General features: G+C 44.6%; 2 protein-coding genes, 1 long non-coding RNA gene and 1 pseudogene across 5 annotated transcripts; 2 read left to right on the top strand and 2 right to left on the bottom strand.

Annotated features, from left to right (window-relative positions):
* Window positions 1-2,964: 2,964 nt before the first annotated feature.
* Window positions 2,965-3,854, top strand: LOC125559155. Its single transcript, XR_007306386.1, has 2 exons — window positions 2,965-3,127; window positions 3,611-3,854. It is a non-coding gene; the product is annotated as an uncharacterized LOC125559155 (long non-coding RNA).
* LOC5506305 (melanopsin-like) lies at window positions 3,168-5,531 on the bottom strand. 2 transcript variants are annotated; one of them, XM_048721185.1, is made up of 3 exons: window positions 5,224-5,531; window positions 4,279-5,044; window positions 3,168-3,855 (listed from the first exon to the last, which is right to left on the bottom strand). In XM_048721185.1, exons 2-3 carry the CDS (start codon window positions 4,869-4,871, stop codon window positions 3,483-3,485), a joined length of 966 nt encoding a protein of 321 aa, XP_048577142.1. In that variant the 5' UTR covers window positions 4,872-5,044; window positions 5,224-5,531; the 3' UTR covers window positions 3,168-3,482. The 2 variants fall into 2 exon arrangements, with proteins under 2 accessions (XP_048577142.1, XP_048577141.1); XM_048721184.1 differs by having other exon boundaries at window positions 4,279-4,993.
* A 2,142-nt stretch (window positions 5,532-7,673) lies between these two features.
* LOC5506300 (melanopsin-like) lies at window positions 7,674-12,429 on the bottom strand. 2 transcript variants are annotated; one of them, XM_048721146.1, is made up of 3 exons: window positions 12,250-12,429; window positions 11,103-11,830; window positions 7,674-10,128 (listed from the first exon to the last, which is right to left on the bottom strand). In XM_048721146.1, the coding sequence occupies exons 2-3, from the start codon at window positions 11,693-11,695 to the stop codon at window positions 9,807-9,809; spliced, it is 915 nt and encodes a 304-aa protein (XP_048577103.1). In that variant the 5' UTR covers window positions 11,696-11,830; window positions 12,250-12,429; the 3' UTR covers window positions 7,674-9,806. The 2 variants fall into 2 exon arrangements, with proteins under 2 accessions (XP_048577103.1, XP_048577102.1); XM_048721145.1 differs by lacking the exon at window positions 12,250-12,429 and adding an exon at window positions 12,105-12,241.
* Window positions 12,430-15,201: 2,772 nt separating this feature from the next.
* LOC116614065 lies at window positions 15,202-17,726 on the top strand (annotated as a pseudogene).
* The last annotated feature ends 6,866 nt before the right edge of the window (window positions 17,727-24,592 follow it).

The following is a 24,592-nucleotide window of genomic DNA, read 5'->3' as shown; positions in this document are numbered from 1 at the left end:
AACCACCACCCCACCACTGGGCGTGAGTTTTTGCTCCTTTTATTTTGTCCTACTCCACCGCGGGTTGCGGGTTGTTGTTTTGCCAACTCGATAGGAATGAAAAGAGATCATGTAAAATAACTCGGAAGAAGAAAACAAGTCTAACTTAAGTTACCATAAGATTGGCAAATATACTCACAGAAAGCTAAATCCCTGAATAGTTTGACTGTTTTGTTTGTCTGAGCGGCGAAGTCAAATGAGAAAGAAAAAAACGACGAGCGATATAATGGCTGTGATAACTGCGTTTGATTCAAACATGATTCGACACCAGCTTGTATAATAACAACATAATAATATAACATATAATAACAACAACATCAAAGAAATACAGTTATATCTCCCTCTTTTTTTTCTCCCTTTTACAAAAGCTCAGATACTTCAGCTTGCTGGCTTTGATCATCACAAAAATGCATTCCCTCGTTACAAAAGGATAGTTTTATGAAATGTATTTTTCTTGGATTCCTTCTCAATTTACCGGAATATTCAAAAATCTATATTATATCTGGTGTCTAACTTACAGATTTCGTTTGACCATTAGGAAGATAATGAATGTGGAGAAACCACGAAGGAGCAGCAAGTTAGAGCAAAAACGGTGATTGAAGCACGAGGTTTTCCGGTCTTGATTTTGAATGAAGTCTCGTTTTGGAAATCTTGCAATCCTCGAAGTACTACATCCTCTTAATAAACTGCAACTGCCCGTATCCTTGATGCTAGAATAACATATTCGATGGTATTTGTGCAAATAGGGTGTGTTTTTTTCTGTTTCATGTCACAAAATAGCTGCAAACAACAAGATGTAAATGCCAAAGCGCGGGGGTAGGGTGAGTAAAAATGCTCACGCGAAGTGGTGGGGTGGTGGTTACTAAAAATAGCCGGATTCGGAATCGACATGGCGCGCGGGTAATACCAAAGTGTCCCTCTCTTATCTTATGCTCTCTTGGGGAAACATAATTTATGCGCGGGTTGCCTGTGGTGATTAACTATGCGCGCAACCCGCGCATAAATTATGTTTCCCTTATTTTCTTATTATTTTCTTCTCATTTTGGCGACTGGTTACGAGTTTGCTGGAATTGCAGAAAGCAGGGATGGAGTTGAACTTATCTCGCAACATTAGCTGGGTGGGGTCCGGTCCTCTATAGACAAGCGCCTGGGAAGACGTTTACCTTACACACGTCCACGTAAGGGGTCCCTTGGGTACCGGAGTCTCCAGCTACGTTCGTTCGTTTACTATGCACCCTTAACTGACTACGTAGTCAGCGCATAGTAAACGAACGAAGCTCGAGACTCTGGGCCTTAGAGTACGTAAGGAGGTGCTTCAAAGTAATTTCACTTAAAAACACATGAGTTATTCCACACAGTTTAATATGTAACTTCCATTTCTTTATTATAATTTTTTTGACATTATCATATGCTATTATTTTCACATGCGTATTGTCTAGTGGTAGGTGTTAGTGTTGTTAAATTATTGTGTCGATGCTTTCACTCAAAATCCTAAAAGAAGAGGCTCTGGTCTTATGCCAAGACTAAATGTGCACAATAAAAGAGCTCAACCGTATAAAGCTTTTTGAAATCCATTGTATGTCCATGGCTGATGGATATAATGCTTTAGAACTCACTTGTAGTCCATTTCAAACGCTTTAAAATGATAAATACTGAAAACCTGTAGATATTGTGTAAGGCTAAGCTAGATAAAATCTAGTAAGAAGTGAATTTCTTAAAATTATCATTAGAAGCTTTTCCTCTCCAAAAAACCAAAGTTAAAGCGGAAGCGAAGTAAATTGAAGTCACAAGAGAGAAAAAAAGTTTCTCGGAGTGAATCATTTCCGGCCTTGTTTTTCTTTTTTTTTTTTTAAACTGGGTTTTCCATATGCTGTTGATGGTTTTCATGAGATTTGTTTTTATACTGTTTTTTTTAATTTCTATTCGTTTTTTTCTAGTGTTCTTGTCTTATCATATTCAGCTTTGCGCATCCAATCTCAAAGATTATATTAAATAAATCCCTTTACATTTTTAGCATTGTGCTTGAAATTTTGACTAGCTCAGGTACGTTCTCGTATTTCACATTTTTACGCGAAAACTAGAGCAGGCAGCCCAAGATTTCACTTCCAGTAGTGGTTCTATCAAGAAGAGGAGTAACTTATATTGGAAACATTTTTATGTTTCATACCTAGTGTCAAAAACGTGCCCAAGCAAAATTTTTAAAGTATATATAACCAGGTCATTATCTAATCGTACAAATTACCCATAGGCAGTCGTGTTAATTCTGCCAAACCTCTGACAGAAGAGTTTAATCAAACTAATAAAAAAAGGATGTCGCACACACTTACGATATTTCAAAACGAACGCTGATCTTTGTGACCGAGTGCGTAGAACGTAAAACAGGGAAAATGCCTTTTAGATTTACCGTCAAAGACGCGAGTCTGTTTGTTGAAAAAATAGACAGTGAATATTTCTGAAGCCTGTCGGTCGGATTTTTGTTGCGCTTAGTCTTGTAGCCTATGAAAGCCTATTCAAATAAAATATCATGACGAATTTAATTATGTGCGATTTTACGGCGTCATTAACGCCTCACACACCTTGACTTGTTAGCATACGACTAAAATCTATGAAATGTTTTACCGATCGCTAAATATTTTACTTAACCTGATATGGAATTGGTTTTTCTGCATGTGCTTATTAGCAAGTGAAAACCGCCGTGTCGCTGATATAAGCTTCCTCCTACAAAGGAAAATAAAACACAGCAACCGATCCGCTCTCTTGTTTGCATGAGGTTGTGAAAACGACTTCCACTTAAATCGGAAGATTCAATCGAATGGTTCAAAATTTACGATTCGTGATCCGTGTGTTTGATTCGTAATCTAGACAGCCGTGTCAACAACTTTTCAATTTTTTTAAACGAGTTTTTTCCGCGTGCCCACGGAAAAAAATCCGTGCCAACGGGAAAATAAATACCGTGGCCAAGAGAACAAAATTAGTATCAACGGAAAAACATTCGGAAAAACATTCCATTTAAACGTCGTGTCAACGCCCGTGCCCACGAGTTTGAAAACCTTAGGGTACCGTCACATTTATCCTACAACTCAAACAGGTCAGTTCTATTTTCAAAGTATCAAATAATACATGGAAAGTTGTGTTTCTAAAAATGATGAGAGATGGTGATCGTCCTATCTTTTACGGTAGAGAATTTTACTAACTGCTATTCCTAATGGAGTGTTTTCCGCTTTTGCTATCCCATTTCTCCGCTTCTGCTCACCCATAGAGAAACAATGGATCCTCCCAATCATCCTAGTAACAACTGGTCATGAATATAGTACAGTGGATCCCCCAATCATCCTAGTAACAACTGGTCATGAATATTGTCAGAAAAGAGATGTGCTCGATGTCGACCGTCTCCGGGAATACTGAAATTGTGATAGTTTTAGTGCTTAGAGTTATAAATTGTTTCAACCACACCTAATATCTCCTGGGGCTACGGAATTTCGCTGCAAGGCAGATACCCCGGTATCTCCCTTGCAGCGAAAGTTCGACATAACTTGAAAGAGTGATCTTCGGAACTCTATGTTCATCACAGTGAACACCAGAGGGTTGTATATAACGGACGCTTTAGCCATGAGTTCAGGGATCTCGGCGAAACCACGTGGTAATGACGGCGCGCGGTGCACCATGGCCATTACACTGACGACACAGTAGGGTGACCAGCTGATGACGAAAGAGATGATTGACACCATAATCATGCGTGTAATTCGCACATTTACTCGACGTCGGTTGTTGCGGATAGAGGCGAAAGCGGTGGGTACAGGATTGAAGCAGAGAAACCTGAAATAGAACAGGAAAGTCGCCTTGTCAAGTTAACTTCCGAAGGGTCGACGGAAACCTTAACCGACAAAAGACAAAAGAATATTTTAGAATCTGCGCTATTTAAAAGGCCACCCGCTCTAAAATATCATTTAGATCCTCGTGAAACTTCCAATAGACACACTGCTTTCACATTTTAAATTTTTTTTTTGCGTTTTTCGTACGGTACATAGTACGCCGGCAACAAAATATCATGTTTACTCGCCTGAACCAACATAATATGCGCAAAGAGGCAACACGAGTTCAATATTTACTCACCTAAAAAAAGAATCACCTAAACCTACCAAAAACCGACATAGTACGCAGGCAACAAAATATCCTGTCTACTCGCCTGAACCAACATAATATGCGCAAAGAGGCAACACGAGTTCAATATTTACTCACCTAAAGATCTTGTAATAACAAACTGAAATAACGCCAACAGGAATGACAAATCCCAAGACCATAAGTACGATGTTGTAGGACAAAGTAGACGCACTAGCTGATCCCCAGTCAGGAGCGCAGCTGAACCCAGCGGCACCGGGCACAAACTTTGACCACCCCACTAGAGGCGGTAACATGGTCAACACACCATACGTCCAGATCGCGCAGAGGCTACCAAACAGATACACGGCAGATATTTGTCTTGGCATAGTAGTCGTATTAGTGATTGTGCGATACATAATAAAGCTAATATAAGTCAGAGTTATAATAGCAGAGATTCCTATAGATCCATTCATAAAGGCATCGAACTTGCAGGTTCGGTCTTCGGGTTTTAGACGCCTGCCTGTTAAGATGGCGTTTATCGAGACGGGGTATCCGAAAAGTATAAGTAAAGCATCTAGAACGGCCATGTTGAGCATATATGGAACTATAAGTTTAGAACGATAATCTTTGCGAAGCAAGATTACAATTGTAAGGATGTTTCCTACCAATCCGATCGTTAATATCAAGAACATCACAGATCCATAAATCATTTGATCACCCTCTGTAGCCATCTTGACTGAAGACTTGTCGGCGACTGAGAAACTTTGGGTGGCCTTTTACTTTTAGTTAATCGCCAACTATAATACGTTTGCTTTACAGATAACAAAGACGTGATTCCACGGCGTCAAGTCATCTACGTCAAAGATTACATAAGATCTTGTTTAATAATTCAGTCGTACTTCAGCTGCAAAACACATTATACAGAATCCGAATCATTATTATTTTAGTGCGAAAGGACAATATAAATGTGTTATCAACTTAGCCTTGTTTTTTGTTGCATTGTTTACTTTTTTGTATTATATTTCAATTACACAACACACAAAGTTGTTAATGTTAAAACAATACCGAAAGCAAGATACATACCTTCTCGTGATGAAGACGATGTAAATTCAACGTGTTGAAGTGATTTATGCCAGATCTCTTGCCCCGAATGAGAAAAAGCGCTTTTTCTTATCGTGGCTTACATAACTATGACTTGTGCGAATTATAGTGCATATAGATTACTTACTTAGAGCTTCGCCTCCGGGGATAAACAAAGCGCAGGAAATGATGCGTCCTGTCCAAAAAAATAATGCAAATTAAAATATAGTTTTGGTTTTAATCTGGTATTCGTACCAAGGCGTCGGGGGTTAACTGTGGCTGTGTGGGGTGATAAAATGTGTGGTAATGGACGTTGGTGTGTGGGTTAAAGTGTGTACGTGTGGCTATTTTATATGGTGTATTGCATTGGGGGCTGTAAGGTCGAAGTAGTGGCTATGTATGAGAGGTGGAAATAGGCTAGCAGTGAGATGTTAGGGGATAACTGTGTGTTTGACCTTCGGAGGAAGGTGATAATTACATGTTAATAACTTCTTGTGATAACATATTGTTCAATCTTGTGGAGTAATGGAATTACAAGGCCGGTGATAGGAATAAAATACGAAGGCGTGCAAATACGGTATAAAAGAAAGAAATGGATGGCAAATAGGAGATAGATAGTGGTTATATAAGTATAGAACAGTTGGCTCCTTGAGCACGGGGTGTTATATTGTGTCGTGTAAAGAGAGACTGTGTAACGATGCGTGCTCTAAGATAGTGGCTGATAAGCGATGAGTTTATGCGATGGCCTGTATTGAGCGAAAATAATACGCGGAGGCACAGGCAGCAGAAACGGCAGGAATACGAAGAATCGAGAGAAGTGAATGGCGTGTACCTGGCGGGCTGATAAAAAGAGATATACAATCACCTTATCGTGTAAGGCTAAGCTAGATAAAATCTAGTAAGAAGTGAATTTCTTAAAATTATCATTAGAAGCTTTTCCTCTCCAAAAAACCAAAGTTAAAGCGGAAGCGAAGTAAATAGAAGTCACAAGAGGGAAAAAAAGTTTCTCGGAGTGAATCATTTCCGGCCTTGTTTTTTTTTGTTTTGTTTTTTTTTGTTTTTTAAACTGGGTTTTCCATACGCTGTTGATGGTTTTTATGAGATTTGTTTTTTATACTGTTTTTTTAATTTCTATTCGTTTTTTTTTTCTAGTGTTCTTGTCTTATCATATTCAGCTTTGCGCATCCAATCTCAAAGATTATATTAAATAAATCACTTTACATTTTTAGCATTGTGCTTGAAATTATGACTAGCTCAGGTACGTTCTCGTATTTCACATTTTTACGCGAAAACTAGAGCAGGCAGCCCAAGATTTCACTTCTAGTAGTGGTTCTATCAAGAAGAGGAGTAACTTATATTGGAAACATTTTTATGTTTCATACCTAGTGTCAAAAACTTGCCCAAGCAAAATTTTTAAAGTATATATAACCAGGTCATTATCTAATCGTACAAATTACCCATAGGCAGTCGTGTTAATTCTGCCAAACCTCTGACAGAAGAGTTTAATCAAACTAATGAAAACAGAATGTCGCACACGCTTACAATATTCCAAAACGAACGCTGACCTCTGTGACCGAGTGCGTAGAACGTAAAACAGGGAAGACGCCTTTTAGATTTACCGTCAAAGACGCGAGTCTGTTTGTTGAAAAAATAGACAGTGAATATTTCTGAAGCCTGTCGGTCCGATTTTCGTTGCGCTTAGTCTTGTAGCCTATGAAAGCCTATTCAAATAAAATATCATGACGAATTTAATTATGTGCGATATTACGGCGTCGTTAACGCCTCACACACCTTGAATTTGTTTGCATACGACTAAAATCTATGAAATGTTTTAACGATCGCTAAATATTTTACTCAACCTGATATGGAATTCTTTTTTATGCATGTGCTTATTAGCAAGTGAAAACCGCCGTGTCTTAGTCGCTGATATAAGCTTCCTCCTACAAAGGAAAATAAAACACAGCAACCGATCCGCTCTCTTGTTTGCATACGACTCAAGGTTGTGAAAACGACTTCCACTTAAATCGGAAGATTCAATCGAATGGTTCAACATTCACGATTCGTGATCCGTGTGTTTGATTCGTAGACACGAAATCTAGACGGCCGTGTCAACGACTTTTCAACTTTTTTAAACGAGTTTTTTCCGCGTGCCCACGGAAAAAAATCCGTGCCAACGGGAAAAAAATACTGTGGCCAAGAGAACAAAATTAGTGTCAACGGAAAAACATTCGGAAAAACATTCCATTTAAACGTCGTGTCAACGCCCGTGCCCACGAGTTTGAAAACCTTAGGGTACCGTCACATTTATCCTACAACTCAAACAGGTCAGTTCTATTTTCAAAGTACCAAATAATACATGAAAAGTTGTGTTTCTAAAAATGATGAGAGATGGTGATCTGGTTCTCAGGGTACGTAAGGAGGTACTTCAAAGTAATTTTACTTAAAAACACATGACTTATTCCACACAGTTTAATATGTAACTTCCATTTCTTTATTATAATTTTTTTGACATTATCATATGCTATTATTTTCACATGCGTATTGTCTAGTGGTAGGTGTTCGTGTTGTTAAATTATTGTGTCGATGCTTTCACTCAAAATCCTGAAAGAAGGGGCTCTGGTCTTATGCCAAGACTAAATGTGCACAATAAAAGAGCTCAACCGTATAAAGCTTTTTGAAATCCATTGTATGTCCATGGCTGATGGATATAATGCTTTAGAACTCCTGTAGTCCATTTTAAACGCTTTAAAAATATAAATGCTAAAAACCTTTAGATATTGTGTAAGGCTAAGCTAGATAAAATCTAATAAGAAGTGAATTTCTTAAAATTATCCTTAGAAGCTTTTCCTCTCCAAAAAAAAACAAAGTTAAAGCGGAAGCGAAGTAAATAGAAGTCACAAGAGGGAAAGAAAGTTTCTCGGAGTGAATCATTTCATCTGGCCTCGTTTTATTTTATTTTATTTTTTTAACTGGGTTTTCCATACGCTGTTGATGGTTTTCATGAGATTTGTTTTTTTTTTACTGTTTTTTTACTTTCTATTCGTTTTTTTTAGTGTTCTTGTATTATCATATTCAGCTTTGCGCATCCAATCTCAAAGATTATATTAAATAAATCCCTTTACATTTTTAGCATTGTTCTTGAAATTTTGACTAGCTCAGATACGTTCTCGTATTTCACATTTTTACGCGAAAACTAGAGCAGGCAGCGCGAGATTTCACTTCAATTATTGGTTCTATCAAGAAGAGGAGCAACTTATATTGGAAACATTTTTATGTCTAGTGTTAAAAACGTGCCCAAGCAAAATTTCTAAAGTATATATAACCAGGTCATTATCTAATCGTACAAATTACCAATAGGCAGTCGTGTTAATTCTGCCAAACCTCTGACAGAAGAGTTTAATCAAACTAATGAAAACAGAATGTCGCACACGCTTACGATATTCCAAAACGAACGCTGATCTTTGTGACCGAGTGCGTAGAACGTAAAACAGGGAAAATGCCTTTTAGATTTACCGTCAAAGACGCGAGTCTGTTTGTTGAAAAAATAGACAGTGAATATTTCTGAAGCCTGTTGGTCCGATTTTCGTTGCGCTTAGTCTTGTAGCCTATGAAAGCCTAGGCAAATGAAATATCATGACGAATTTATTTATGTGCGATTTTACGGCGTCATAAACGCCTCACACACCTTGACTTGTTTGCATACGACTAAAATCTAAGAAATGTTTTACCGATCGCTAAATACCTGATATGGAATTCTTTTTTATGCATGTGCTTATTAGCAAGTGAAAACCGCCGTTTCTTAGTCGCTGATATAAGCATCCTCCTACAAAGGAAAATAAAACACAGCAACCGATCCGCTCTCTTGTTTGCATACGACTCAAGGTTGTGAAAACGACTTCCATTTAAATCGGAAGATTCAATCGAATGGTTCAACATTCACGATTCGTGATCCGTGTGTTTGATTCGTAGACACGAAATCTAGACAGCCGTGTCAACGACTTTTCAGCTTTTTTAAACGAGTTTTTTTCCACGTGCCCACGGATTTTCCTTCCGTGGCCACGGGAAAAAAATCCGTGCCAACGGGAAAAAAAATACCGTGGCCAAGAGAACAAAATTAGTGTCAACTAAAAAACATTCCATTTAAACGTCGTGTCAACGCCCGTGCCCACGAGTTTGAAAACCTTAGGGTACTGTCACATTTATCCTAAAACTCAAACAGGTCAGTTCTATTTTCAAAGTATCAAATAATACATGGAAAGTTGTGTTTCTAAAAATGATGAAAGATGGTGATCGTCCTATCTTTTACGGTAGAGAATTTTACTAACTGCTATTCCTAATGGAGTGTTTTCCGCTTTTGCTATCCCATTTCTCCGCATCTGCTCTCCCATAGAGAAACAGTGGATCCTCCCAATCATCCTAGTAACAACTGGCCATGAATATAGTACAGTGGATCCCCCAATCATCCTAGTAACAACTGGTCATGAATATTGTCGACCGTCTCCGGGAATACTGAAATTGTGATTGTTTTAGTACTTAGAGTTAAAAATTGTTTTAACCACACCTAATATCCCCTGGGGCTACGGAATTTACAGGGTATCTCGCTGGCAGCGAAAGTTCGACATAACTTGAAAGAGTGATCTTCGGAATTCTATGTTCATCACAGTGAACACCAGAGGGTTGTATATAACGGACGCTTTAGCCATGAGTTCAGGGATCTCGGCGAAACCACGTGGTAATGACGGCGCGCGGTGCACCATGGCCATTACACTGACGACACAGTAGGGTGACCAGCTGATGACGAAAGAGATGATTGACACCATGATCATGCGTGTAATTCGCACATTTACTCGACGTCGGTTGTTGCGGATACAGGCGAAAGCGGTGGGTACAGGATTGAAGCAGAGAAACCTGAAATAGAACAGGAAAGTCCCCTTGTCAAGTTTACTTCCGAAGGGTCGACGGAAACCTTAACCGACAATAGACAAAAGAATATTTTAGAATCTGCGCTATTTAAAAGGCCACCCGCTCTAAAATATCAGTCAGATCCTCGTGAAACTTCCAATAGACACACTGCTGTCACATTTTAAAATATTTTTTTTGCGTTTTCCGTTAAAAAAAAAATGCTAGGTCGTCACCGAGAAGAAACTGATGACAATCAAAAGAGAAAAAAACTTTTAAAAACTATGAAACATTTATACGCACAAAATAAGTTGAAGTTAGGAGTTGATAAAACTCAAGTAAGGATATTTTCAAAAAGGACAAACAGCCTGAAGCACAGGAAAGTCTCCTCCCTCTTTCTTTAAAGACTGATAAGACGGAAGCTGACAAAGAGCAGTAAAGTAACGAACTGCAAGGAAGGGGAAGCTGTTATCAGATGCCATAACCCAGAGAAAGAGCCGCTGAGTCATAATTTCACCTGCTAATCACCCAAACGCTAATAACCCCAACACTAATCACCCCATTGCTAATCGAACCAACGCTTTAGATCCGTGATGCATCGCATAGCATGATCTCGCTCTTGCGTGATTGCGCAAACGTTCATTTCAATATCGCGTACTTGTGTCCCGCTCAATTACCATGGCTACCTTCCTTTTTACTCACCTAAACAAACATAATAAGCGCAGAGGCAATAAGAGTTCATGTTCACTCACCTTGAACCGAACAGAAACCGACATAATACGCTCACAATACACTGGCAACAAAATATCATGTTTACTCGCCTAAACCAATATATGCGCAAATAGGCAACATTTGTTCATCACGTTTACTCACCTAAACCTACGAAAAACCGACATAGTACGCCGGCAACAAAATATCATGTCTACTCGCCTGAACCAACGTAATATGCGCAAAGAGGCAACACGAGTTCAATATTTACTCACCTAAAGATCTTGTAATAACAAACTGAAATAACGCCAACAGGAATGACAAATCCCAATACCATAAGTACGATGTTGTAGGACAAAGTAGACGCACTAGCTGATCCCCAGTCAGGAGCGCAGCTGAACCCAGCGGCACAGGGTACAAACTTTGACCACCCCACTAGAGGCGGTAACATGGTCAACACACCATACGTCCAGATCGCGCAGAGGCTACCAAACAGATACACGGCAGATATTTGTCTTGGCATAGTAGTCGTATTAGTGATTGTGCGATACATAACAAAGCTAATGTAAGTCAGAGTTATAATAGCAGAGATTCCTATAGATCCATTCATAAAGGCATTGAACTTGCAGGTTCGGTCTTCGGGTTTTAGACGCCTGCCTGTTAAGATGGCGTTTATCGAGACGGGGTATCCGAGAAGTATGAGTAAAGCATCTAGAACGGCCATGTTGAGCATATATGGAACTATAAGTTTAGAACGATAATCTTTGCGAAGCAAGATTACAATTGTAAGGATGTTTCCTACCAATCCGATCGTTAATATCAAGAACATCACAGATCCATAAATCATTCGATCACCCTCTTTAGCCATCGTGAGTGACGTCTTGTCGGCGACTGAGAAACTTCGGGTGGCCTTTTACTTTTAGTTAATCGCCAACTATAGATACGTGTGTTTTACAGAGAACAAAGGCGTGATTCCACGTCGTCAAGTCTTGAATATTTTTCCCTGCAAGAAGGCAATATAAATGTCATCTACGTCAAAGATTACATAAGATCTTGTTTAATAATTCAGTCGTACTTCAGCTGCACAACACATTATACAGAATCCGAATCATTATTATTTTAGTGCGAAAGGACAATATAAATGTGTTATCAACTTAGCGTTGCTTTTTGTTCCATTGTTTACTTTTTTGTATTATATTTCCATTACACAACACACGGAAAATGGTTAATGTTAAAACAATACCGAAAGCAAGATATTGACATATATATATATATACCTTTTCGTGATGAAGACGATATAAATTCAACGTGTTGAAGTGATTTATGCCAGATCCCTTGCTCAGAATGAGAAAAAGCGCTTTTTCTTATCGTGGCTTACATAACTATGACTTGTGCGAGTTATAGTGCATATAGATTACTTACTTAGCGCTTCGCCTCCGGGGATAAACAAAGCGCAGGAAATGATGCGTCCTGTCCAATAAAAAAATAATGCAAATTAAATGATACTTCTGGTTTTAATCTGGTATTCGTACCAAGGCGTCGGGGGTTAACTGTGGCTGTGTGGGGTGATAAAATGTGTGGTAATGGACGTTGGTGCGTGGTTTAAAGTGTGCAAGTGTGGCTATTTTATATGGTGTATTGCATTGGGGGCTGTAAAGGTCGGAGTAGTGGCTATGTATGAGAGGTAGAAATAGGCTAGCAGTGAGATGTTAGAGGAAAACTGCAGACTCGTACCCAGTCGTTATTTGCTGTTGCGCGGACATCCACAGCAATCCTGAAGCGAAGACGGAAAAAAAATAACGACTGGCAGATTACAGATCCAAGATGGCGGACGAAATCGGAAAGCAAAAATGTTACGAATTTTCACAGACGAAGAGGGACCTATCCATACTGCATTTCTTGCCTGTAAAATTCCATGTGCACAAATAGCCTAAATACTTTCCTGGAGTTTGAAATTCGGCGTAAGATCATGTGCGAATAGTGACTTCTTCGCTCTAGAGCTTCTTCTAGCGAACATAAAGACAGTATGTGCTCGAACTATATCTCTGAAAGTGTATATTTGTGATAAATACAATCCGACCAGAGCAGTATGAGTTCAAATGAGTGCCAGAACATTCAGACCATCCAATTTCATTTCATGAAACGATGTATCGAGCTCACCAGTGTCGTCCGCCGTCTTGGGTTTTACGAAACGAAAATATCATCTAATTGAACAGGGAACCACAGAAAATCAAACTATATGGTTTACAACGAGTGTGTGTAGGTAGGCACTTAGTCTTGTGCATAAAAAAGTAAAAAACTGTCATAAAAACGCTGCTTGCAAGATATTTGAAAAACTTGCGAGATGTTTCCTGAATTCTGCCAGACGTCAAGTGAATTCCGACCCCGAAACCGCATCCTGACCATCATGCACCGCGCGGCGTCTGGGTACGAGACTGAGAGAACTGTTGATAACTTCTTGTGATAACATATTGTTCAATCTTGTGGAGTGTAATGTGAGCTTGTAGACAATTAAATGGAATTACAAGGCCGGTGATAGGAATAAAATATGAAGGCGTGCAGATACGGTATATAAGAAAGAAATGAATGGCAAATAGGAGATAGATAGTGGTTATATAAGTATAGGACAGTTGGCTCCTTGAGCACGGGGTGTTATATTGTGTCGTGTAAAGAGAGATTGTGTAACGATACGCGCTCTAAGATAGTGGCTAATAAGCGATGAGTTTATGCGATGGCCTGTATTGAGCGAAAATAATACGCGGAGGCACAGGCAGCAGAAACGGCAGGAATACGAAGAATCAAGAGAAGAGAATGGCATGTACCTGGCGGGCTGATAAAAAAAGATACACAAACACACAGTATTAAATCAATAATGTGAGAAATTTTATAAGAGCTCTTAGGAATAAATGTGCCACCACACTAATTCTAGCCACGATTTATCGTCAGGTAGCAAGATCGATGGCTAGTCAGACGCGGTTAGGGAGGTATAAACTGATGGGTGCCGAGGGTAGGAGACACGAGGACTAGGGCGGAATAGGAAATAGCTAAAGGGGAAACAGGAGATATTACCACGTCTGAGGTGTATTTCAAACTGTTGTGATCGATCTAAATAGCTTGCTCCTATACACCAACGTGTGGTTGCACATGTTATGTGTTTGTGTGTGATGCTTACCTTACGTCGGATTTTCGCTTTACTATGGCCTGCATTTTCATAGCTTGAGCCTAACACAAAATACACACTTAAATAAAATAATAAAACAAAAAACAGTAAAACAATAAAACAAAAACAAAAAAAAACAAAAAAACAAACAAACAAAAACAATAAAACAATAAAACAAATAATAAAAGAATAAGACACAGCAACCGATCCACTCTCTTGTTTGCATACGACTCAAGGTTGTGAAAATAAAAATCGGAAGATTCAATCGAATGGTTCACATTCACGATTCGTGATCCGTGTGTTTGATTCGTAGACACGAAATCTAGACAGCCGTATCAACGACTTTTCAACTTTTTTAAACGCCATTTTCACCGCGGATTTTTTTTCCGTTTCCACGGAAAAAAATCCGTGCCAACGGAAAAAAAACTACCGTGGCCAAGAGAACAAAATTAGTGTCAACGGAAAAACATTCGGAAAAACATTTCATTTAAACGTCGTGTCAACGCCCGTGCCCACGAGTTTGAAAACCTTAGGGTACCGTCACATTCATCCTACAACTCAAACAGGTCAGTTCTATTTTCAAAGTATCAAATAATACATGGAAAGTTGTGTTTCTAAAAATGATGAGAGATGGTGATCGTCCTATCTTTTACGGTAGAGAATTTTACTAACTGCTATTCCTAATGGAGTATTTTCCGCTTTTGCTATCCCATTTCTTCGCTTCTGCTCACCCATAGAGAAACAGTGGATTCTCCCAATCATCCTAGTAACAACTGGTCATGAATATAGTACAGTGGATCCCCCAATCATCCTAGTAACAACTGGTCATTAATATTTTAGTGCTTAGAGTTTATAAATTGTTTCAACCACACCTAATATCCCCTGGGACTACGGACTTTCGTTGCAAGGGAGATACCCCGGTATCTTCCTTGCAGCGAAAGTTCGACATAACTTGAAAGAGTGATCTTCGGAACTCTATGTTCATCACAGTAAACACCAGAGGGTTGTATATAACGGACGCTTTAGCCATGAGTTCAGGGATCTCGGCGAAACCACGTGGTAATGACGGCGCGCGGTGCACCATGGCCATTACACTGACGACACAGTAGGGTGACCAGCTGATGACGAAAGAGATGATTGACACCATGATCATGCGTGTAATTCGCACATTTACTCGACGTCGGTTGTTGCGGATAGAGGCGAAATAGAATAGAAGATGACCAATACACACACTGTGTGCTGTATGTAAAGTACTAACTTCTCAGTCGACTGCTCAAATGGTACCGCTCAAATAGAGGATGACCAATACACACACTGTATGCTGCATGTACAGTACTAACTTCTCAGTCGACTGCTCAAATGGTACCGCTCAAATAGAAGATGACCAATACACACACTGTGTGCTGTATGTACAGTAGGACCCTGTAAGTATGGACATTTTCTACACCCAAAAAAACTGTTTTCATAGAAGTGATGGCTAAATGTACATACATTTTTTATCAGAATATAAAATTGTATTAAACGAGGTGTCCTGTGGTTCTACGGAGGCTTTTTGACATGGAGTTCAAAGTGTAGCCTTTTGATAACTACATTAAAAACTGCAAACCGGGGATTAAGAGTTTATTAGTTTTACGTGACGCAAGATAGCGTGAGGGAAATTACATATGTTATTTTACGTGACGCAAGATAGCGTGAGGGAAATTACGTCGGAGGCTATGGTGTCTCAATACCGACAATTTAAGGCCATTTAAGTACCAGCCATTAGTTAAAGTCACGAAAAATAATATTAGCCTATATTAAGATCAACATTCCTTGGGTACTTTGCCAAAATCTGATGTTAATTTGTTTAAAACCCGCAAAGTTATGGTATTTTCTTCCGAGACAATTGACGGCAATTCAGTATCAATTTTTGTCCCCCTTTTGGAGGACTAGGTTCTAGTAGCCTCGCTTTGATTATCGACCTCGCTCTCATGAATCGCCTCGCTTTCGTGTGATAACGCGTCGTTTTGCGTCATAATGTTGGCTTATCTTTTGAAATCAAACAATACATACAAGACACGCTTTATCATACATTTAAATTATTATAACCGGATTGCAAGTATCACACAGTATGACTGAGAGTTCGTCGAGTTCATCATACGAAGGCTACGAAAGTGAGGAGTTTGCTGAGGTAGAGACCCAGTTTGAGCCCTACACGGATGAACCTCTCGCGCCTCCGGCCTACGGGGAAGAAATTGATGAGGAATCGAACGACCCCGATGGCCTGAGGCCCCAGATCCTGGCCGACAGAGAGGATGAGATAATACCTGTCCAGGAATGGTAAATTGTTTACCCTATGTTACGATCGAGTCGCGACATCTCACGTTTGTTGTTAATTATAGGTGCCAGTGTCAACATTATTGTGCAAAGAATGAGCTGAGCGGCGCTCTTGAGCATCGATGCTGTAGAGAAATTGAGAATGTTCAAGGCAAACTAACATTCGACGGTTCGATTGAGAACTTATCATGCATCACTGCACGAGGACTACAGAGCTATGACTAAGGCCGTCCTTCAAAACGTGGCGCCATTGCTGAAGGCAAGGACAGGGCAAGCATACAGGCGGCGTACAGGAGTATCGGAGAACAAGTAAGGAATTTTTGTTATACGTAGTTGAGAATCATGTAAATGTAAAATGCCATATACGAAGTTCTAATCCATGCGATTACAGGTTTTGGTTCAGGGTCTTCGCTCTTTGATATCTGTTATTTTCGCATAGTCGAACCATTTGAAATTGAGGGAGTAGACGGGCTATCTCCATATTTTTTTAGCCCAAAAGCATTGCAGTTTTTCACAAATTTCCCCTTACCTCATGGGCTATTGAGGATACAAGCACCATTTAGCTTATTGCTGTTATAAATTGTTTTTCGAAGTTTTTTTTATTAATAAAGGCATCGTTAACTGTGATTTTTATTTTGGGGTATAATTTATTTCTTAGCGAGTTCATACTTTGTGGAAGATAAGAGAAGCCTTTGACCTTGAAGAAATGTCTTTTTTATCCTCACACATAAACTAATCAGTTATTGCTGTTATCATTGACAACTAAATTCTTTGTGCTATTTTACAGATTTTTTAGGTAAGTTGCCTATCGCTGGATAATTCGGTGGATATGTGGTTACATGGGATGGGAAAACACTCGCCCATTGTCTGCGTGCATTTATAATGAAATACGGACAAGATATCAGACACGGCACCTACATCCAAGGGGATACCAGGAGGCCAGGAGCTAATGAGGCATTGATGTATGGCTAAATTCCGAATATGGCTCAACTAATGAGAACTGGATATATATATATATATATCTTTTCATGATTTTATTTTGTATAGTGTGATTTGTATAGTTCTTGAAATATATGTACATGTTTGATAGATAAAAATAGCAAAAAAAACACTTTGTTGATTGTAAAAAAAACTTAGTTGATTGTAAAAAAAAACCTGATACATTTATTTTTAAAATAATTATATTTTGTATTTATTTTACCAAATAGGCAAAATATTAAATAACGTATTTATAGATGTTTTCTTGTTACTATTTATTGAAAGTGAGTAATATCGAACCAATTTTGCAGTCAATTTACTCAATGAAAAAAAAATGTACATTGATGTTGAATAAAAATAATCAGCAAAACAATATCTGTGAATTCCATCTACAAATGTAAAACAGAGAGTGGTATCAATTAACACTAACTGTTTCACAAATTGAAATCACTCTAATTTAATCTAACTGGTGGCTCTATCAAGACAAATTTTCTTACTGTGGCCTTTCATAGGTGCATTGCATTTTGTACAACAAGGTTCTCTCTTTCTTGCTTTTGGGGCAGCTGTGGGAGCAGCTGCCCAACACCACCAGACACAACAGCCAGCCCAACACCACCAAGCACAACAGCCCGCCCAACCCCATCAGGCACAACAGCCTGAACAACACCACCAATCACAATAGCCTGACCAACACCACCAGGCACAACAGCCTGACCAACACCACCAGGCACAACAGCCCGTCCAACACCACCAGGCACAACAGCCCGCCCAACACCACCAGACACAACAGCCTGAACAACACCACCAGACACAACAGCCCGCCCAACACCACCAGGCACAACAGCCTGCACAACACCACCAGGCACAACAGCCTGAACAACACCACCAGGCACAACAGCCTGCCCAACACCACCAGGCACAACAGCCTGCCCAACACCACCAGGCACAACAGCCTGCCCAACACCACCAAGCAAAACAGCCTGAACAACACCACCAGACACAACAGCCTGCCCAACACCACCAGGCACAACAGCCTGCCCAACACCACCAGACACAACAGCCTGCCCAACACCACCAGGCACAACAGCCTGCCCAACACCACCAGACACAACAGCCTGCCCAACACCACCAGGCACAACAGCCTGCCCAACACCACCAGGCACAACAGCCTGCACAACACCACCAATCACAACAGCCTGCCCAACACCACCAGGCACAACAGCCTGAACAACACCACCAGACACAACAGCCTGAACAGCTTCGCCAGGCACAACAGCCTGCCCAACACCACCAGGCACAACAGCCTGCCCAACACCACCAGGCACAACAGCCCGCCCAACACCACCAGGCACAACAGCCTGCCCAACACCACCAGGCACAACAGCCTGCCCAACACCACCAGACACAACAGCCTGCCCAACACCACCAGACACAACAGCCTGCCCAACACCACCAGGCACAACAGCCTGAACAGCACAAACCAGGCACAACAGCCTGCCCAACACCACCAGGCACAACAGCCTGCCCAACACCACCAGGCACAACAGCCCGCACAACACCACCAGACACAACAGCCCGCCCAACACCACCAGACACAACAGCCTGCCCAACACAACCAGGCACAACAGCCTGCCCAACACCACCAGGCACAACAGCCTGCCCAACACCACCAGGCACAACAGCCCGCCCAACACCACCAGGCACAACAGCCTGCCCAACACCACCAGGCACAACAGCCTGCCCAACACCACCAGGCACAACAGCCTGAACAGCACCACCAGGCACAACAGCCTGAACAACACCACCAGGCACAACAGCCTGAACAACACCACCAGGCACAACAGCCTGAACAACACCACCAGGCACAACAGCCTGCCCAACACCACCAGGCACAACAGCCTGAACAACACCACCAGACACAACAGCCTGAACAACACCAGCAGACACAACAGCCTGCCCAACACCACCAGACACAACAGCCCACCCAACACCACCAGGCACAACAGCCCGAACAACACCACCAGGCACAACAGCCTGCCCAACACCACCAGGCACAACAGCCTGCCCAACACCACCAGGCACAACAGCCTGAACAGCTTCGCCAGGCACAACAGCCTGCCCAACACCACCAGGCACAACAGCCTGCCCAACACCACCAGGCACAACAGCCTGCCCAACACTACCAGGCACAACAGCCTGCCCAACACCACCAGGCACAACAGCCCGCCCAACACCACCAGACACAACAGCCTGCCCAACACCACTAGGCACAACAGCCTGCCCAACACCACCAGGCACAACAGCCTGAACAACACCACCAGGCACAACAGCCTGCCCAACACCACCAGGCACAACAGCCTGAACAACACCACCAGACACAACAGCCTGAACAGCTTCGCCAGGCACAACAGCCTGCCCAACACCACCAGGCACAACAGCCTGCCCAACACCACCAGGCACAACAGCCTGCCCAACACTACCAGGCACAACAGCCTGCCCAACACCACCAGGCACAACAGCCCGCCCAACACCACCAGACACAACAGCCTGCCCAACACCACTAGGCACAACAGCCTGCCCAACACCACCAGGCACAACAGCCTGAACAACACCACTAGGCACAACAGCCTGCACAACACCACCAGGCACAACAGCCTGCCCAACACCACCAGACACAACAGCCTGCCCAACACCACCAGGCACAACAGCCTGCCCAACACCACCAGACACAACAGCCTGCCCAACACCACCAGGCACAACAGCCTGCCCAACACCACCAGGCACAACAGCCTGCCCAACACTACCAGGCACAACAGCCTGCCCAACACCACCAGGCACAACAGCCCGCCCAACACCACCAGGCACAACAGCCTGAACAACACCACCAGGCACAACAGCCTGAACAACACCACCAGGCACAACAGCCTGCCCAACACCACCAGGCACAACAGCCTGCCCAACACCACCAGGCACAACAGCCTGAACAACACCACTAGGCACAACAGCCTGCACAACACCACCAGGCACAACAGCCTGCCCAACACCACCAGACACAACAGCCTGCCCAACACCACCAGGCACAACAGCCTGCCCAACACCACCGGACACAACAGCCTGCCCAACACCACCAGGCACAACAGCCTGCCCAACACCACCAGGCACAACAGCCTGCCCAACACTACCAGGCACAACAGCCTGAACAGCACCACCAGGCACAACAGCCTGAACAACACCACCAGGCACAACAGCCTGAACAACACCACCAGGCACAACAGCCTGAACAACACCACCAGGCACAACAGCCTGCCCAACACCACCAGGCACAACAGCCTGAACAACACCACCAGACACAAGAGCCTGAACAACACCAGCAGACACAACAGCCTGCCCAACACCACCAGACACAACAGCCCGCCCAACACCACCAGGCACAACAGCCCGAACAACACCACCAGGCACAACAGCCTGCCCAACACCACCAGGCACAACAGCCTGCCCAACACCACCAGGCACAACAGCCTGAACAGCTTCGCCAGGCACAACAGCCTGCCCAACACCACCAGGCACAACAGCCTGCCCAACACCACCAGGCACAACAGCCTGCCCAACACTACCAGGCACAACAGCCTGCCCAACACCACCAGGCACAACAGCCCGCCCAACACCACCAGACACAACAGCCTGCCCAACACCACTAGGCACAACAGCCTGCCCAACACCACCAGGCACAACAGCCTGAACAACACCACCAGGCACAACAGCCTGCCCAACACCACCAGGCACAACAGCCTGAACAACACCACCAGACACAACAGCCTGAACAGCTTCGCCAGGCACAACAGCCTGCCCAACACCACCAGGCACAACAGCCTGCCCAACACCACCAGGCACAACAGCCTGCCCAACACTACCAGGCACAACAGCCTGCCCAACACCACCAGGCACAACAGCCCGCCCAACACCACCAGACACAACAGCCTGCCCAACACCACTAGGCACAACAGCCTGCCCAACACCACCAGGCACAACAGCCTGAACAACACCACTAGGCACAACAGCCTGCACAACACCACCAGGCACAACAGCCTGCCCAACACCACCAGACACAACAGCCTGCCCAACACCACCAGGCACAACAGCCTGCCCAACACCACCAGACACAACAGCCTGCCCAACACCACCAGGCACAACAGCCTGCCCAACACCACCAGGCACAACAGCCTGCCCAACACTACCAGGCACAACAGCCTGCCCAACACCACCAGGCACAACAGCCCGCCCAACACCACCAGACACAACAGCCTGCCCAACACCACCAGGCACAACAGCCTGAACAACACCACTAGGCACAACAGCCTGCACAACACCACCAGGCACAACAGCCTGCCCAACACCACCAGACACAACAGCCTGCCCAACACCACCAGGCACAACAGCCTGCCCAACACCACCAGACACAACAGCCTGCCCAACACCACCAGGCACAACAGCCTGCCCAACACCACCAGGCACAACAGCCTGAACAACACCACCAGACACAACAGCCTGCAGAACACCACCAGGCACAACAGTCTGAACAGCACCACCAGGCACAACAGCCTGAACAACACCACCAGGCACAACAGCCTGCACAACACCACCAGGCACAACAGCCTGCACAACACCACCAGACACAACAGCCTGCACAACACCACCAGGCACAACAGTCTGAACAGCACCACCAGGCACAACAGCCTGAGCAACACTACCAGGCACAACAGCCTGAACAGCTTCGCCAGGCACAACAGCCTGCCCAACACCACCAGACACAACAGCCTGCCCAACACCACCAGGCACAACAGCCTGAACAACACCACCAGGCACAACAGCCTGAACAGCACCACCAGGCACAACAGCCTGCCCAACACCACCAGACACAACAGCCTGCACAACACCACCAGGCACAACAGCCTGAACAACACCACTAGGCACAACAGCCCGACCAACACCACCAGGCACAACAGCCCGAACAACACCACCGGGCACAACAGCCTGCCCAACACCACCAAGCACAACAGCCCGCCCAACACCACCAGACACAACAGCCTGCACAACACCACTAGGCACAACAGCCTGCCCAACACCACCAGGCACAACAGCCTGAACACCACCACCAGACACAACAGCCTGAACAACACCACTAGGCACAACAGCCTGAACAACACCACCAGACACAACAGCCTGCCCAACACCACCAGGCACAACAGCCCGCCCAACACCACCAGACACAACAGCCTGCACAACACCACTAGGCACAACAGCCTGCCCAACACCACCAGGCACAACAGCCTGAACACCACCACCAGACACAACAGCCTGAACAACACCACTAGGCACAACAGCCTGAACAACACCACCAGACACAACAGCCTGCCCAACACCACCAGGCACAACAGCCCGCCCAACACCACCAGGCACAACAGCCCGCCCAACACCACCAGACACAACAGCCTGCACAACACCACTAGGCACAACAGCCTGCCCAACACCACCAGGCACAACAGCCTGAACAACACCACCAGACACAACAGCCTGCCCAACACCACCAGGCACAACAGCCTGCCCAACACCACCAGACACAACAGCCTGAACAACACCACTAGGCACAACAGCCTGAACAACAGCACCAGACACAACAGCCTGCCCAACACCACCAGGCACAACAGCCCGCCCAACACCACCAGACACAACAGCCTGCACAACACCACTAGGCACAACAGCCTGCCCAACACCACCAGGCACAACAGCCTGAACACCACCACCAGACACAACAGCCTGAACAACACCACTAGGCACAACAGCCTGAACATCACCACCAGACACAACAGCCTGCCCAACACCACCAGGCACAACAGCCCGCCCAACACCACCAGGCACAACAGCCCGCCCAACACCACCAGACACAACAGCCTGCACAACACCACTAGGCACAACAGCCTGCCCAACACCACCAGGCACAACAGCCTGAACAACACCACCAGACACAACAGCCTGAACAACACCACTAGGCACAACAGCCTGAACAACACCACCAGACACAACAGCCTGCCCAACACCACCAGGCACAACAGCCCGCCCAACACCACCAGACACAACAGCCTGCACAACACCACTAGGCACAACAGCCTGCCCAACACCACCAGGCACAACAGCCTGCCCAACACCACCAGACACAACAGCCTGAACAACACCACTAGGCACAACAGCCTGAACAACACCACCAGACACAACAGCCTGCCCAACACCACCAGGCACAACAGCCCGCCCAACACCACCAGGCACAACAGCCCGCCCAACACCACCAGACACAACAGCCTGCACAACACCACTAGGCACAACAGCCTGCCCAACACCACCAGGCACAACAGCCTGAACAACACCACCAGACACAACAGCCTGCCCAACACCACCAGGCACAACAGCCCGCCCAACACCACCAGACACAACAGCCTGCACAACACCACTAGGCACAACAGCCTGCCCAACACCACCAGGCACAACAGCCTGCCCAACACCACCAGACACAACAGCCTGAACAACACCACCAGGCACAACAGCCTGCCCAACACCACCAGACACAACAGCCCGCCCAACACCACCAGGCACAACAGCCCGAACAACACCACTAGGCACAACAGCCTGAACAACACCACTAGGCACAACAGCCTGCCCAACACCACCAGGCACAACAGCCCGAACACCACCACCAGGCACAACAGCCTGCCCAACACCACCAGGCACAACAGCCCGAACACCACCACCAGGCACAACAGCCTGCCCAACACCACTAGGCACAACAGCCTGCCCAACACCACCAGACACAACAGTCTGCCCAACACCACCAGGCACAACAGCCCGAACAACACCACTAGGCACAACAGCCCGCCCAACACCACCAGGCACAACAGCCTGCCCAACACCACCAGGCACAACAGCCTGTACAACACCACTAGGCACAACAGCCCGCCCAACACCACCAGACACAACAGCCTGCACAACACCACCAGGCACAACAGCCTGCACAACACCACTAGGCACAACAGCCTGCCCAACACCACCAGGCACAACAGCCCGAACACCACCACCAGGCACAACAGCCTGCCCAACACCACCAGGCACAACAACCCGTCCAACACCACCAGACACAACAGCCTGCCCAACACCACCAGACACAACAGCCTGCACAACACCACCAGACACAACAGTCTGCCAAACACCACCAGGGACAACAGCCTGAACAACACCACCAGACACAACAGCCTGCCCAACACC

Source organism: Nematostella vectensis, chromosome 13 (genome assembly GCF_932526225.1).
Source record: "Nematostella vectensis chromosome 13, jaNemVect1.1, whole genome shotgun sequence".
In the NCBI taxonomy this organism is placed as follows: Eukaryota; Metazoa; Cnidaria; class Anthozoa; order Actiniaria; family Edwardsiidae; genus Nematostella; species Nematostella vectensis.
The sequence above is the reverse complement of the archived record's forward strand: the minus strand, read 5'-3'. Positions and strand labels throughout refer to the sequence as shown.

Coding starts and splice junctions, on each gene's coding strand:
- LOC5506305 (XM_048721185.1), bottom strand. CDS start 4,871: ATGGCTACAGAGGGTGATCAAATGATTTATGGATCTGTGATGTTCTTG. Junction 3,856..4,278: donor TGTTATTACAAGATCTTTAG/GTGAGTAAATAT, acceptor GTTCTATTTCAG/GTTTCTCTGCTTCAATCCTG.
- LOC5506300 (XM_048721146.1), bottom strand. CDS start 11,695: ATGGCTAAAGAGGGTGATCGAATGATTTATGGATCTGTGATGTTCTTG. Junction 10,129..11,102: donor TGTTATTACAAGATCTTTAG/GTGAGTAAATAT, acceptor GTTCTATTTCAG/GTTTCTCTGCTTCAATCCTG.